The sequence below is a fragment of the Carcharodon carcharias genome, chromosome 23 (assembly GCF_017639515.1).
Source record: "Carcharodon carcharias isolate sCarCar2 chromosome 23, sCarCar2.pri, whole genome shotgun sequence".
Lineage (NCBI taxonomy): Eukaryota > Metazoa > Chordata > Chondrichthyes > Lamniformes > Lamnidae > Carcharodon > Carcharodon carcharias.
Window position 1 is genome coordinate 24,036,093 of NC_054489.1, and position 16,425 is coordinate 24,052,517.

At 39.8% G+C, this 16,425-nt stretch overlaps 1 protein-coding gene across 10 annotated transcripts in view; it reads right to left on the reverse strand.

The window, feature by feature from the left end:
* Positions 1–16,425, reverse strand: part of hdac5 (histone deacetylase 5) — a 378,423-nt gene that overhangs the window by 85,049 nt on the left and 276,949 nt on the right. For 9 of the 10 annotated variants that reach the window (XM_041217570.1, XM_041217576.1, XM_041217573.1 and 6 more), the window contains one exon: positions 10,642–10,822. The exons of the other annotated variant lie outside the window; for it this stretch is intronic. In XM_041217570.1, coding sequence (XP_041073504.1) covers positions 10,642–10,822 — 181 coding nt within the window. The remainder of the gene's footprint in view (positions 1–10,641; positions 10,823–16,425) is intronic. 10 annotated transcript variants of the gene reach the window in all.

The window sequence follows — 16,425 nt, forward strand, 5'->3', positions numbered from 1 at the left end:
CTAAATTGCTTCTTCAGCAGCCCTATGAATAATCATTCGGTGGATCCATGGTATTAATCTTAACTATGTTGCTCAGGCGTGATAAGGTTGTGGACATCATGTGTCACAAATGTAGCTGTTGTCTTCCAGCAACTATACTGTCACATTGGTGGATGGACCCAATATTGGGGGGTGGTTGAGTTTCATGATAAAAGCATTGTGACAGCTGCTTAGGTACTTTGCACAAAGTTGCATGATTGGACACTGCAACAGAGTAGTAGTCCTAACCAATTCATGAGTGCTGCTAGACAGCGTTCCGGTCCCCTGATGTGTGTGCAATGATGTCCCGGACTTGAGGGAAACCAGCCACCGCTGAAAAATCTCCAAGTTATATCCTGTTCAATCCTGTTGATGTTGAGGTCAATGGAGGTGGTGATTTATTGATTAGTCCTGATGCAAAGGGAATTGGTGACCTGCTTAATGCAGGTGTATACTGCAGACAGGGGTTGTCCTCTACAGCAGATTGGAAGGAGCAATGGCAAAGAAGCAAAGGACTGAGTTTGACAGACCGCATGGCAAAATACGGCCTGCTGGTCCAGCAGATCCTGTTGCAGAAGGATGCAGAGGTCTACAGTGGCTGCTGGGAGAAGGGAAGTCTTCTCGTACACCGTTCTTCAAGTAGGTTTAAGAAATTGACTCTTGGCCTATCCGTCCTATGTGTTAGCCTTCTATAAGTATCCCTCCTGACTTCTTGTCTTCTAATTGGCCAAGCTACTGTTAATGCTGGTTGCTGAGGCAGCTGTTGCTCCTCTTCTTCAAAGTGTTTCTTTATCCAAACAAAACGAACAATAATAACACCTGTGATAAGCAGACAGGGCTCAAAGAAATTGATGAAGGCAAATAAAATCAGGAAGAAGTGATCAGGAAGCTGGAAACTGTTTTTGCAATGTAAACAGGATGACATACAGATGCTCTGATGCAATTAGTTGAAACACCATTAAACACTGATTCAGTGGCATCAACACCAATCCGGCTCATGTCGACTGGTGATTTTGTCGCTGACCAAGGCTTCCAGGATTTTGAGTTAAAATGGTTTTAGGGTCATAACTGGATCGTTTGGCCCCAATTTGTATTAATTCATGAGGTATCTGCCTATCTCTGGTGGGTGCCTGAACCCACTGAAAAAAAATGTACGGTGAAAATAGCATCTGGCAGGAATGGAGCAGTAAGTCCTCTACAGCAATTTTAACCAAACAACCACCTGCTCATACAATTCCTGATAGGTTAGCAAGGTTACATATTCCACTGCAGAGTCAACCTGTTCCATTTTCAAAGGATTTGGGGGATCCAAAAGAATTGTCACCTCCTTCTCAAGAGGCTCATAACATTTTGCAGCATCTGTCTACACAGCAGAATGTAAGCTCTCAAGTGGCACACAGAAGTGTTTGGGTAGCACAGAGAACAGCTAGCAAAGGCACAAAGAGTGTAAAAAAAAACAGTACTGCTGTAAGTTGTTGCAATAAAACTCATATCTTCCTACCTCTAATCTCTTCCAACCCTAATTCTGTCCACATCTGCATTCCCAACTCCCTTTGCCACACCATTGGCAGCTGTATCTTAGATCATCTAGACCCTAAGCACTGGAATTCTCTTTCTGAACCTCTCAGCCTCTCTTTTTAAAGCCCACCTCTCTGAATGAGTTTTGGTCACCTGTTCTATCTCCTTTGGCTTGGTGTCAATTTTGTTTGTGATTACATATCTGTGTCCCTTGAGGCGTCTTATTATGTTAAAGTGCTATATAAATGCAAGTTGTTTTTGTAATTTTTGACGCAAGGGCCCTTGATATTTAGTTCTCTTGCAAAGCAACAGGGTACAGGTAATGTGATGATTGAGCTAAGGATTATGGTGTGATGTCTTACTATGACAATAAAGATTTCACTTAAATTATAAAGAGGTTGGCAAGATGAGGCAGGTCTTTGCTAAGCTGACACTTCAAAATAATAGTGCTCTATTCCAGTAAATAAGGCTGGCTCTCACCTGTCAATTGAGTGCTGCCACTACACCTGTTTCCTTTTCCTCATCAGCTGCATCTATAGCCATCAATAGTAATATCGTTATCAGCCAACCTGGTAACATTCGAAACATCTACCATCATTCCTCTCCTGATGGCAAAGTTATGAATCAGGTAACATGATATCACAATTGGTGAGGCAGTGCTGGATGTGTACTATAACATCCATCCTAACCAGACATCAAAACCTTGCTTTGAGCATACCACTAACGACTGAACTGGCCAAGGCCTGAAGGACATATCTACCAGAATGAACCTGCGGCAGTGGGTGAGAGAACCAATAAGAGGGAAAAACCTATGTGACATTGTACTCTCCAACTTACCTGTCACAGATGCATCTGTCCGTGACAGTCTTGGAAGTGACGACCACACAATCCTTGTGGAGACAAAGTCACTTCTTCACACTGAGGTTATTCTCCATCCTGTTCTGTCGCACTATTACCTGTACTAAATAGGATACATTCAGAACAGTTCCAGAAGCGCAAAACTGGGCATCCAGGAGGTGCTGTAGGCCATGAGCAACAGAATTTTATTCAACCACTATCAGTAGCCTCATGACCTGGCATATGCCTCACTCTACCATTACCACCAAAACAGGAGACCAATCCTAGCTCAATAAGGAGCGTAGATGTGCATGCCAGGAGCAGCACCAGGCATACCTAAAAATAAGTTTCCAAATTGGTGAAGCTACTACACAGGACCACATGCATGCTAAACAAAGGAAGCAGCATGCTACAGACAGAGCTAAATAATCCCACAACCAACAGATCAGATCAAAGTTCTACAGTCCTCACAAATCCAGACATAGTGGTGGACAACTAAACAACTAAAATAGGAAGGAGACTCAAAAACCACCTCATCCTCAATGCTGGGGGAATCCAGCACATTAGTGCAAAAAACAAAGCTGAAGCATTTGCAACCATCTTCAGCCAGAAATGTCGAGTGGCTGATCCAACTGGGCCTCCTCCTGAGGTCCCCAGCATTACAGATGTCCATCTTCAGCCAAGTCGATTCTCTTCACATATCAAGAAATAGTTGAAAGCACTGGATACAACAAAGGCTATAGACCACAACAACATCCCAGCTGCAGTACTGAAGACATGTGCTCCAAAATTAGCTGTGCCTCTAAACAAGCTGTTCTGGTACAGCTATAAAGCTGGCATCAACCCAACAATGTGGAAAATTGCTCAAAAAGCAGTACAAATCCAAGTCAGCCAATTAGCGCCTCATTAATCTACTCTTAATCATTAGCAAAGTGATGGAAGGTTTGCTGATGGTGCCATCAAATGACACTTATGCAGCAATAACCTGCTCACGAATGCTCAGATTGGGTTCTACAAGGGCCACTTGGCTCCAGATCTCATTGCAGCATCAGTCCAAACATGGGCAAAAGACCTGAATTTCAGAGGTGAAGGGAGATTGATTGCCCTTGACATCAATGCAGCATTTGACCGTGCGACATCAAGGATCCTTAGCAAAACTGAAGTCAATGGGAATTGAGGGGAAAACTCCCCACTGGTTGTAGGCGTAACTTGCACAAAGGAAGATGTTGTTGGAGGCCAGGATATTGCTGCGGGAGTTCCTCAGGGTAGTATTCCAGGCTCAACCTCCTTCATGAATAATATGCCCTCCATCATAAGATCAAAAGTGGGGATATTTGCTGATGATTTCAGCGTTCAGTTCCATTCACAACTTCTCAGATACTGAAACAGTCCGTGTTACCATGCAGCAAGAACTGCACAACATTCAGGCTTGGGCTTATAAGTGGCAAGTAACACGTACGCCACACAAGTGCCAAGCAATCACCATCTCCAACAAGACAGAATCTAACCATTTCCCCGTTATGCTCAACATAATTATCATCGGTGAATTACCCACCATCAACATGCTGGGGGTTATTACTGACCAGAAACTTAACTGAAGCAGCCACAATTACAGTGGCTAGTTGAGCAGGCCACAGACTTGGAATTCTGCAAGAGTAACTCACTTCCTGACTCCCCAAAGTCTGTTCACCATATATAAGGTGCAAGTCAGGAGTGTGATGGAATACTCGCCACTTGCTTGGATGAGTACAGCTCCAACAATACCCAAGACATTCGACATCACCCAAAACAAGGCAGTTTGCTTGATCAGACCCTCCTCCACCACCTTAAAAATTCATTCCTTCCATCACTAGCACTCAGTGGCAGCAAAGTGCACTATCTGCAAAATGCATTGCAACAACTGAATAAGGTTCCTTTGACAGCACCTTCCAAATCCAGAAACTCTTATCACCTAGAAATAAATAAGTACAATCTGATAGCCATTACAGAGGCATAGCTACAGATGACATAGATTGGGACCCAAATATTGAAGGGTATGTGACAGTTAGGAAGGACGGGAAGTTAGGAAAAGGTGGAGGGGTGACTCTATTAATTAATGATGGTATTAGCACATTAAAGAGGGACAACCTAAGTTCAGGAAACCAGGATTTGGAAGCAGTTTGGGTTGAGATGAGAAATGATAAAGGTAAGTCACTTGTGGGAGTGGTGTATAGGCACCTAACTGTAACTACATGGTAGGGCAGAGTATAAAGGAAGAGATAATGGGAAATTGTCAGAAATGTACAGTGATAATCATGGGGGATTTTAATCTACATATCAATTGGAAAAATCAGATGGGCAAAGGTACCATGGGCGAGGAGTTCATAAAATGTTTTTGGGATAGTTTCTTAGGACACCATGTTCTGGATCCAAACAGAGAGAAGGTTATACTAGATCTGATATTGTGCACTAAGATAGGATTAATTGATAACTTCATAATCCCCAGGTAATAGTCATCATGATATGATAGAATTTTACGTTCAGTTTGAGGGAGAGATGAATGGGTCCAAGACTGGTATTTTAAACTTAAATAATGGCAATTATGAGGGCATGAAAGCAGAGCTATCTAAAGTGAACTGGCAAATGAGGTTAAGGGATAGGTCAACAGAGGTGCAATGGCAGACATTTAAAGGGATATTACAGAATACACAAATTCCAATGAGAAAGAAAAATTTCAAGGGGAGGACCCACCATCCGTGGTTAAATAAAAAGTTAAAGCCAGTATCAAACTTAAAGAAAAAGCATATAATTGCATCAAGACGGGTGACAGGTCAGAAGATTAGAAAGTTATAAAGAACAACAAAGAATGACAAAAAGTTTAATAAGGAGGGAAAAATTAAGAGTACGAGAGAAAGCTAGCTGGAAATATAAAGACAGATAGTAAGAGTTTTTATTGATATTTAAATAACAAAACAGTAAACAAAGTGAGTGCTGGTCCTATAGCAAGCAAGTTGGGAGAATTAATATTGGAAAGTAAGGAGATGGCAGATGAATTGAAACGGTATTTTGCTTCGGTTTTCACTATAGAGGATACGAATAACATCCCAGAAATAGCTGTAAATCAAGAAATGGAAGGGAGGGAGGAACTCGGGAAAATCACAATCACCAGGGAAGCGGTATTGAGCAATTTGTTGAAGCTGCGGGCTGACAAATCCCTGGGTCCTGATGGACTTCATCCTAGGGTCTTAAAAGAAGTAACTAGTGGAATAGTTGATGTGTTGGTTTTAATTTTCCAACATTGCCTAGATTCAGGGCAGGTTCCATTAGATTGGAAAATAACAAATGTAACTCCATTATTCAAAAAGGGAGTGATACAGAAAGCAGGAAACTACAGGCCAGTTAGCTTAACATCTGTCATAGGGAAAAAGTTTGAAGCTATTATTAATGATATTATAGCAAGGCACTTGGAAAAATTCAAGGCAAAAAGGCAGAGTCAACATGGCTTTGTGAAAGGGGAATCATGTTTAACCAATTTATTGGAGTTCTTTGAAGAAATCACATGTGCCGTCAATAAAGGGGTACCGGTGTTCTGTATTAGATTTACAGAAGGCATTTGATAAGGTGCCACATCAAAGGTTATTGTAGAAAGTAAAAGCTCATGGTGTAGGGGATAACATATTGGCATGGATAGAAGATTGGCCAGCTAACAGGAAACAGAGTTGACATAAATGGGTCTTTTTCTTGTTGGCAGGATGTATTGAGTATTGTGCCACAGGTATCAGTGATGGGGCTTCAAATTTTATAATTTATATAAATGACTTGGATGAAGGCACAGATGGAATGATTGTTAAATTTGCTGATGATACAAAGATAGGTGGGAAAGTAAGTTGCGAAGAGGACATAAGGAGGCTACAAAGGGACATATATAGGTTACGTGAGTGGGCAACACATCTGGCAAATGAAGTATAATGTAGGCAACTATGAAATTGTCCATTTTGGCAGGAAGAATTAAAAAAAAAAGAAGCATATTATCTAAGTGGTGAGAGATTGCAGAGCTCTGAGATTCAGACGGATTTGGGTGCCCGAGTTCATGAATCACAAAAAAACTAGTATGCAGGTACAGCAAGTAATTAAGAAAACTAATAGAATGTTATAATTTATTGCGAGGGGAATTGAATCCAAAAGTAGGGGGGGTTATGCTTCAGTTGCACAGGGCACTGGTGAGACTACTTCTGGAGTACCGTTAATCTCCTTATTTAAGTAATGACGTAAATATGTTAGAAGCAGTTCAGAGAAGGTTTACGACACTAATAGCAGTAATGAGCAAGTTGCCTTATGAGGAAAGGTTGGACAGCCTAGGCATGTATCCGGTGGAGTTTGAAAAAGTAAGAGGTGACTTGATTGACATCTTCAAGATCCCGAGTGGGCTTGTCAGGGTGGATGTGGAGAGGATGTTTCCTCTGTGGGAGAATCTAGAAGTTGAGGTTACAGTTTAAAAATAAGGGGTCGCTCATTTAAGACAAAGATGAGGAGAAATTTTTTCTCTTAGAAGGTTGTCAGTCTTTGGAATTCTCTTCCTCAAAAAGCAGTGGAAGCATCTTTGAATACTTTTAAGGCAGTGCCAGATAGATTCTTGATAAGCAAGGGGTTGAAAGGTTATCGGGGTAGGCGGGAATGTGGAGTTGAGGTTACAATCAGATCAGCCATGATCTTATTGAATAGTGGAGCAGGCTCGAGAGGCCTACTGCTGATCCTAATGCCTTTGTTTGTATGTTTTAGAACAATTGCAGCAGGCATTTTGGAACACCAGCACCTGCAAGCTCCCCTCCAAGTAACACAACATCCCTTCCTAACAACACTGTGGGTGTACCTACACCACATTGACTGCAGTGGTTCAAGAAGACAGCTCACCACCACCTTCTCAAAAGCAATTAGGGATGGGCAATAAATGCAGGCCTTGCCAGTGACACTCATATTCCAAGAACAAAAAGAAAAAAGAAAAATTTCTTGCCCATTTTTATTCTTGCTTTTATATGTGTCAATCTGCAGCACAAGTAATCTGATGACGAGGTATCATGAGCTATGGGAGTAGCAGGTATTCCTCAACATGCTGGAAAATTTCTTCCCTAAGCTCCAGCTGTTTAAATAGAACCGAAAGGCTGGACGGATGAGCTATAAAAGCAACATGGATCTGTTCCTGTTGTTGCAAATGGCGCGCACATTGAGGGAACGGATGCCTTTGAGGTTTATACAAATATGGTTGTTAACATATGGGATATATATAATGCCATATGGGTGCAATCAATAACTCCCACAGCCTTGATGAGTACGGATAATTGTGAAAAAATTGTCAGTCCTCTCAGTTATCTATCTGGGGCACAACAGAACTGTATAAATTGAAATGCTTGCCAAAGACAGCAGTGGTGGCTTGCCTTTTGGAGGAGTGCACAGCAAATTAGCTAATCAGGCACAAGTTCCCTGTGGCTCCCTGGATTAAGTCTGTAGCATAAATGTTGAGAACCGTAGTCACATATGCTGCCACAGTGAGAGATGTGGGCGCTCTGCACCTTGGTCGCAGATCTGGCTGCAGCAACAAAAAGAGCTCCTCCAAAGCTTTACGACTGAAGTGCAGCTGCATAAGACAGACCTTATAAAAAACATCTTATAAAATGCACCTGGATCTAAACATCCTCCATGATGGGTACTGCTGAGGTGGTCTGGTTCTCCTTTGGTGCTGATTATTCTGGTTTACCTCAAATCTTCCTGCTATCCCACTTCCTCTCGCACATATATTTTATGAGTGGGATTCCCATTAGGAAATCCACTGTGCAGACTTCAGATATTATATCAGTAATCCTCTTTAAATACCATGAACTCTGAGGGTAAAGCAGAATGTAGAGGAAGGCTTCCTGAGTATAATAGTGAAAACATTCTTCAGTACCTTCAGTGAATCACAATATTTGGACAAAAGTCTTCATGAGCAACATTAATTCAGCAGTGCCCCTTTAACCAGATACTTGGCCTTGATGAGCAGGTCCTGGCAAATTGCACTTTTAGGGAAGGCAGCATTAATGGAATTTAGAATGAGAGGTATCATCCTATCCTAATTCTGTAATTAGTATGTGACTGTCATTGAGAGAGCAGGTGCTTCTGCACATGCCTTAACACCCATTGGAATTTATACCAGGAAGCTGGAGCAGAAGCCAGGTGTAAATTGGGGCCAATTCAAATAACAACCCACAAAGGGGCAGTTACTAATTTATGCCTCCCACCCCAGGAATTATGAGGCCAGCATTTTACGTTGCTTTAGCTTCCAATTCTCTTTAGTGCAATATTCTCAAAAGTAAATAATGTAAGGATGCTTGGTTTTATTATCAGAAATGCATTAAAATATAAAATTATGAGCTCTAGCTCAATATCAGAACATTAAAAAAGTTGGGTCAAGAAATTTACAGCACAGCCCATTTGTTTATTTAGTCCACTTGTGGTTCTTGTTCAAGTTTTGCTTCAAAATTGTGAGCAAACTAGGTAGCTATAGATACATTTTCTTTTTGCCGTCAGCAATATCATTCATAGGCATTGAGTCAACTTTCACATGCATACTGGCAAATGCCAGTTTTACCTCTGCCATTGCTCTTGATCTCTTGGTCACTTAGCTGACATCAAGTCCTGGAAGAACAATAATTTTCTTCAACTCGACATTAGCAAGTTTGAAACCATTGTGTTCTGTCTCCGTCTAAAATTATGCATCTAAATAACTGACTCTCTACCGATCTTTGGCAGGTCATTCAGGTTGATCCTATGGTGCAAAACCTCAGTGACCTGTTTGACTCTTAACTGAGCTACATAGCTCACATCCTTTCAATCAACAAGATTGCCTATTTCCACAGCATCATCTGCCTCTACCAATACTGCATCTCTAATATTACACCTACAGACTTGATAGTTTTAGTGCTCTACTTGTTAGCCTCCCAAGTTCTATTCTTTACTAACTGCAATTTGTCCAAACTTGTAGACATCCCACATTCTATCCTGCACTAAGTCCTATTTTCCTATGCTCACCAAATTCTATACCTATGCAATTTTTAAAATTTTTGCACTCGTAAATTCTTCTGAGGCTTCATTCCTCTTTACCTCTACAACCTCATTCCTATTAATGGTCTTGGGTATCCTCTGGCCTTCTTCATAGTTTCCCTTTTCCTTGTTCCACATTTTGGGTGCAAAGGTTTCAGCTGTTTCAGCTCTGCATTTGAAGACACTATTTAAGGCATTCCACCTTAGTTACTCTCTTGCCTCCTTCAAAAGCCCTTTCAGTCTTGCTTTTGGTTACTACCCCGATGCTCCTTTCCTAGTCTTTGGTGCCTTTTGTTGAAATGCCTTGAGGCACTTTACTACAATAACTGTTGAAAAGTTGTCATTGATAATGTTAAAAAAGATTCAGATATTAGTAGGAAGATGATTCTGTCGTGGTTTGTGTTGAAGTGCCCTAAATAAGCGATCAAAGCATATTCTGACCAGAGAAACATGAAAGATTTATAATAATTAAGAGAATAATGAGTACTTCACCACTGGAATTTAGTTTGCATTTAAGAAAACAAATAATTTAGAGACAAACGAAAAATGTGTTTAAAATGCATCACTGTCTTTAGGTGACCTTTAGCAATTAGTTAACTATATTTGGACTGCTAACCATTAAAAATTACATGGGAGAATATTCTATAACTGAGGAATAGTGGGGAAGTGTTGGAAGGATTAGCAGGCTGATTATCAACCTGTTGAACCACATCATGAATGCTTTTTCTGTGGCCAACAAGTCCTGGAGTGGGGATTACACCCGGAGTTTCTGGTTCAGAGGCAGGGTCGCTACTGACTGAGTCACAAGACCTCCCTAGGCTGTGCTTAGATTGTTAATTCCAACAATGTGAGTATCACAGTACTTTAAAATCCATGTTTGGATGATGTATGCTTTTATCTGGGGTCAAGTCGAGTTATATTACATTTACAATCAATAAAATAAGCTGAACTATTGTTATGCCTAGCATATATGCTTTGGTCCAGGAACAGTTAAACCTCATAACAGACTCAGCCATATTAGGTGTAACTATTGTATTTGTAAACCTTGTTAAGAATAAAACATCAGAATCGAATCGAATGGCTTTTCAAAGCCTTGCTTCAGGATGTTTTTTTTCCCCCTATATGTAATTCTTAGAGTTAATGTGTCTACCCATTAATTCACAATAACACAGCTGTTACTTTGAGATCTTGTAGCTTTTTCTGCAGTTCCCTTACCAGTAGTGAAAAGGTGCTTGATAGGTTTCTCAGTGCCAGGATTTTTTAAGTTTGCAGTTGCTGGGGAGGACTGGGCTCTGCAGAGTGGTTGATGCCTGTCTGTCACAGACATACTTCCCATAGCTACAGAAGCCTGATACACATGAAGCTGTTGCATGCGTTGCTGGTCCAAGAATTGCTGCTGTAAAAATTGAAAAACAAAAAGCTGAACTTACTTTCCATTACTGTAAAAAAAAAAATTCAAAATAAAAATAATTCAGCAAAATCATCTACAAAGACTCTTAACACAGCCTCTTCTATTCTCACATGGCATCGTACAGCTTCTGAAATGTTTCCAACATCATTGTACCAAGTTACATCAAGGAATTATTGGCATTCCCACCTAATTATTTTCATTAAAGCTTACCCTTCTACCATAGAGGTCCTACATTTTCATTGGTACCATCTGTATCAATTTCAAACACAGATGCATAATGACATTATGCATAAATTATTTTCCAGTTTCTCCAGCTGAGGGCATGCTGATGACCCTGCTCTCATACCTGTGTTAACACGACCCTTACGGAGTACTAGGAGGAGGGAAAAAGCAGCTTGCCCACCTAGTTTTCCTTCCTTTAAGGAAGTTTACAATATCTATTTGCGTCTCCACCCAACAGCCCAGCTAAGATCGCAATTGAAAGCCTTAGATTAAAGGTGTAAAAATTAAAAATTATTATGCAAGAGATGGCTGGCTACACTTTACACAGCAAGAGGTCTTTGTAGCCCTCTGTGTTTCCTTTGTCTTTTCCCAAGAAACCAATACAGGCTTATTGTTTTCAACTGAATCTGTGTTAAACCTTAGCTTGGTTTTTAATTTATATTTTTCTCGCTGTAGTTTTTTCACTTTATCCAGGGCCCTCTACACAATGCACCAATCTGCTAAAAGGACAGGGAGAAAATGTACTTTTAGGCTTCTGTCTACAACACTAAAAATTGGCAAGTAGGAGAAGTAACATGCATTGACCTGTCTTAGTTTTGTCTTCCTCTCTTAGCTCAAGCATCATGCCTCTACTTAGAACCTTTGTAGATGATTATGCTGAGACTCAGAGTTTGCCTTAGATGAAAGGTATAAATATGAAGAATTATTATGCAAGAGATGGCTGCACTTTACACAGCAAGAGGTTTTTATAACCCCCAGTATTTCACTATAAAATAGCAGTTAACATACTTACCAAAATCAAATGAGATATTATCCTGACTGCTACCTATAGGAAGTTTTACATTTTTCTTAGAGATCTGTGGTTTAGACAGATTGCTAACCTTGACCTTTCTTCCTAGAATTCATCCCTTTCTGAAACAGACTGCCTTGAGTCTAATTACTGCAAAAAGACCCATTGAGCAACATTATAACACACAGAATTTGCCTAAAGCAAATCAGCAAATGACATTTATCATAAACCTTTTTAGCTGCTGTCAGAAACAGGAAGTCTGAAAAGATGATTCGCAGTTTCTGAAGGAAGACATTTGTTGTATATACTACATCCTTTGTACGAAGAGGTTGGAGGCCACAACATCATTTGAAAAAAAAAATCAGTTGCCTTTCACAATATGTTATGAAAAAAAATTGAGCTTGTGGCCAAGTCTTTTGAAGAATGCCAAAAGTCAATGACAGACATCTTAAAATTCCCCAGTGTATTTATCCAATATATTTACTTAGGAGACACTATAATTTAAGTTAGCTTTGAAAATATTTTTAATATTGCCAACAGGACAATGTCAGGCAGCAAAGAATAAAACAAAAAGCATCTGTTTCCCATAAACTGCTTAGAGCTGCATACCAACATAGAAGAAAAAGGCAGTGACAGCCATTCTGCACAAAAGGGAATTCCACCCAAAGTGTATTATGTGAGAAAGCTATCTTCTCGCCTATTAAATAAATGTAACTTTCTTGACATTAAATTTAAAGATGCATGGAATATTATCAGTTTCCACTAACTTTTATTGGCACATTTTCTTGCATGTCAAACACATGCATCTAGTATAGTAAAAATAATACATTCTACTTGTGAGTATAACTTAATGAAAATCGCAATTAAAGTCAAGAATAAACAATCTCAACTGCAGCTCATAGCACAGCAACAGCTTTTTATTAAATACATAAATGACTACAGCCATTTAGAACAAAGTTCTTTCAATTCTGGAATTTAGGCTCAACTCCAGGCCAGAAGGACTTAATGAAATTCTCCACTTGCTGCTGGCTCCAAGCATTATAGCTGAAATGAATTTGGACAATCCTCTTTTGCTGGGTGTAAATGCACAGTGTGAATGAATGCCGACCTCCCTGCATCGCACCCCCCACCCGGCCCTGGCCCCAACCCCCTGACCCCACCGCCACATTCAGGTTCCACGATCACTTTCTCACTTTCAGAGGAACACAATTATCCACAGAACAAAGCAGAATAATTGATTTGGGGTTAAAGACGTCACATAATCTATTTCTTATCATGTGTGCAGAGCAAACTTAAAGACTCATCAGAACAGGAACGTTCCACCATTCAATTAAATCACGGTTGATCTGCATCTCAAATTTACCTGCATAGGTTCCATATTCCTTAATACCCTTACGCAAGAAATATCTATCAATCTTACTTTTGAAATTCCCAATTGACCTAACCAGCTTTTTTGGGGGTGAGTTCCAGATTTCCACAACCCTTTGTGTGAACAGCATCCTGACATCACCTGAGCAACCTTTTTCTGTTTTAAAATTATGCTCCCTTGTTCTGGACTTCCTGACGAAAGAAAATAGCTTCTCTACCTGCACTATAAAATTCTTTAATCATTTTCAACACCTCGATTAGATCATACCTTAGTCTTCTATGCTCAAGGAATACAATCATAGTCTATGTAACAAATTAACCCTTTTAGCCTTGGTATCATGCTGCGCTGCACCCACTCCAACACCAATACATCCTCTTCCTGAGGTGCAGCCTGTGAACTGAACACACTACACCAGATGTAGAATTAAGAAAAGTCAAATGCAGGTTCATTTGCAATTCCTTCTGCATTACAAGTTTTCAAATCGTGACTGCGATATCAGAGATTGGGGTGCTAAGTGAACCAAAGGGTTCTCTCTGGGGAAAATAGCATCTAATGCACCTGGATGCCTTCCATCAGTTTAAACAATGAGTCAACAAGACCTGATAGCAGATTGCTAATCACTTTAACTGGAGAAGTGTGTGAAAGAAAAAAAATGCTCTCCTATCTGCAAGAGCAGGATTTTAAAATAAATTTAAATCTACTTTGTCAACAATAATTTTTCTGCTCCAAATCAAAACTAGTGGGAGGCATGTACATTTGCTTATCTTCAGTACTTGCATCTTATCCTTCAAAATTACAAGGCCCATTGCTCTCTAGTAAACATATCCATGTGAATGTATCTGCATTGGAACCGGTGAATTGCATTTAAGAAGAAATTTAGTTATCAGCTTTGAAGGGATTCTAGTAGTAAAATCTTCATATAAATCTCAGTTTGATATCATGGTAGCAAAATCACAGCGTAGTCAATTGGCCCTACTGGCACCTTTGTTATTATGAACACACTAACTGGACCAGCATTAAGGGCCTCAGATCAGTATTTGTTAACTGAAGCTCTTCCTTCAATCCAGAAACTTGCATTGTTTTTTTCTAACAGTATTGAAAAATATTAGTAGAATGTTATTTCACAATTTATTTTAAAATTATGTACAATCTCAATAAATGGTCTAATTATTAGTGAAGCAAGTAAAGATACTTATTTATCCCTTCTCAGTGAAATTTAAAACATCCCCATGTTTAGGCATAGTGCTGCAAAGAAAGCTGCTTCTAGTTAATTAATGGCAAACAACCAACATTTTTTTTTGTGGAACGAAAGATGGCCATGATATCTAGCTTCTTTGGTGCATAAAAACCCCACACAAAAACTTACATGATATTTTACAGCAAACTGCCAATCTTCAAAACATTTTTCTAAGCTACAACATTGTAACTTCTTGCTATAGCTCCAAGGCTAAACTCAAAAATCAGAATACACACCTTTAGGCATAGCATGCCTGGATGCATATTTCGTATGTAAGAGCTTATATATACATTTGTGGGAATATTGAGATGTTGAAAGTGGATGACACCATAAGATATGTTTGATAATAACCTTTATCTAAAGAAGAAAAATCAACTCCCAAATATTTCATGAAGTGCTCCACAATCTTGGTAAGAAGTTCTATGTACCTCTGTGACCCACTACTATGAATGTGACACAGTCTCTGCCAGTTGATTTGTGTTCTAAAATTAGATAATGAGTTTCAGAATTAAATCCTTTTCAATATATTTATACTCTAAAAATAGAAGTATATGCTTGCTGGTGTTTCATTCCTTATCAGCAATGGTTCCAAACTGTTACATGAACTGCAAGAGCAGCAGGTCCCAGCCAAGGCCTAGGAACTGAAGCTGAGGTAGGCCCAGCAGATGGGCAGCAGAGCTGAAGCAACGAGTCAGGGAGTGGAGAGGTCTGTTGCTAAAGTTGGGAAAGAATACAGAGAACCATGGTCTTAACAAGGTTTTTTCTTTCAAGCACGACCAATTTGTTCTAAAACAGGTATTTTATGGTTCCAAAACATGACAAAATATTGCTTCACTAAACAGACATCAGTCCAGCATTATATCTCCAGAGATTCCTACTTTAAATAGAAGTGGACTTCATTCAGTTTCCAGTGACGATGCTGCTTTTTATATGTGTGCGATACAATTTTATTTTCAAAAATTAGATCACCTCCCAAAGAGATTGCAGGCATAATCAGAAATGCATAACAATAAACTGTAATGGTCATTGCAAATTTTCTTCCGTTGGTTTGCGAATGTAACCATTACTTCAAATGCAGAAATCACACAAAACAAAGCAGCACGTCAGTAATATGTTGACAGTGTTTTGTGTTCACAGTGTCCCCTGCCTTTCACTGTGAAGCAGTAAATAGAGTTTATTGGGTTAACTTGATGAAAAATACACCTCAACTTTACACTTATATTAGTGAAGTTCAATAAGGAGACTATTCCTTATTATCTTCCAACGTAAGCAGGTGGCCTCTCCAGACTCTCACACTAGGTGCTTCTACCTTTTTGCCTCAGCTTCAATGCCTTGGCTGAGGACCACTGCTTCACACGCCACATAAGAAACATCTTGTAAGATTGATGACAAAGAATGAAATTAACAGCAAGCATACACTTTTACTTGTAAATTATAACGGTGCTGGAAAGCATTTAGCAATATAGCCATATCGGAGTTAAGCATTTTAAGCTTGAATTTTTGTAAAGACGGAGAGGATCTCCTGCTTAACCAAAATAGTGCTGGAGACCCGATTCCGGAAGTCCCACCCCCAAACCCACAATTTTTAATGTGTTGGGGGTATGGAGGGGAGGGTGTTCATTGGTTGTAGCTTGCATATCTATTGTTCATGGAAGTAGTTGCACATGTGAAAGTGCAGCTGCCTTCAAAAACATCCAATTTTCGAAACTGGGATGGCCAAAACACAACTTGTGGGCATTAGGCCTTGCAGGAGAAGGTCTAAAGCTGCCCAAGTTCTTTGAAGAGGTATGGTTCCCCGTTTGGAGAGTTAGGGTACCCCTTTGGATAGATGCCCCTTTGGGGCAAGTTAGGTGCCCTTTGGGAGAGGTCAGGTGACCTTTGGCAGTATTCAAAGTAGACATAAATGTGCTTAAAAAATGGATAAACTTATTGGAATTGTCAAGTTGATTGGAACTGTCAAGCTGTCAAGG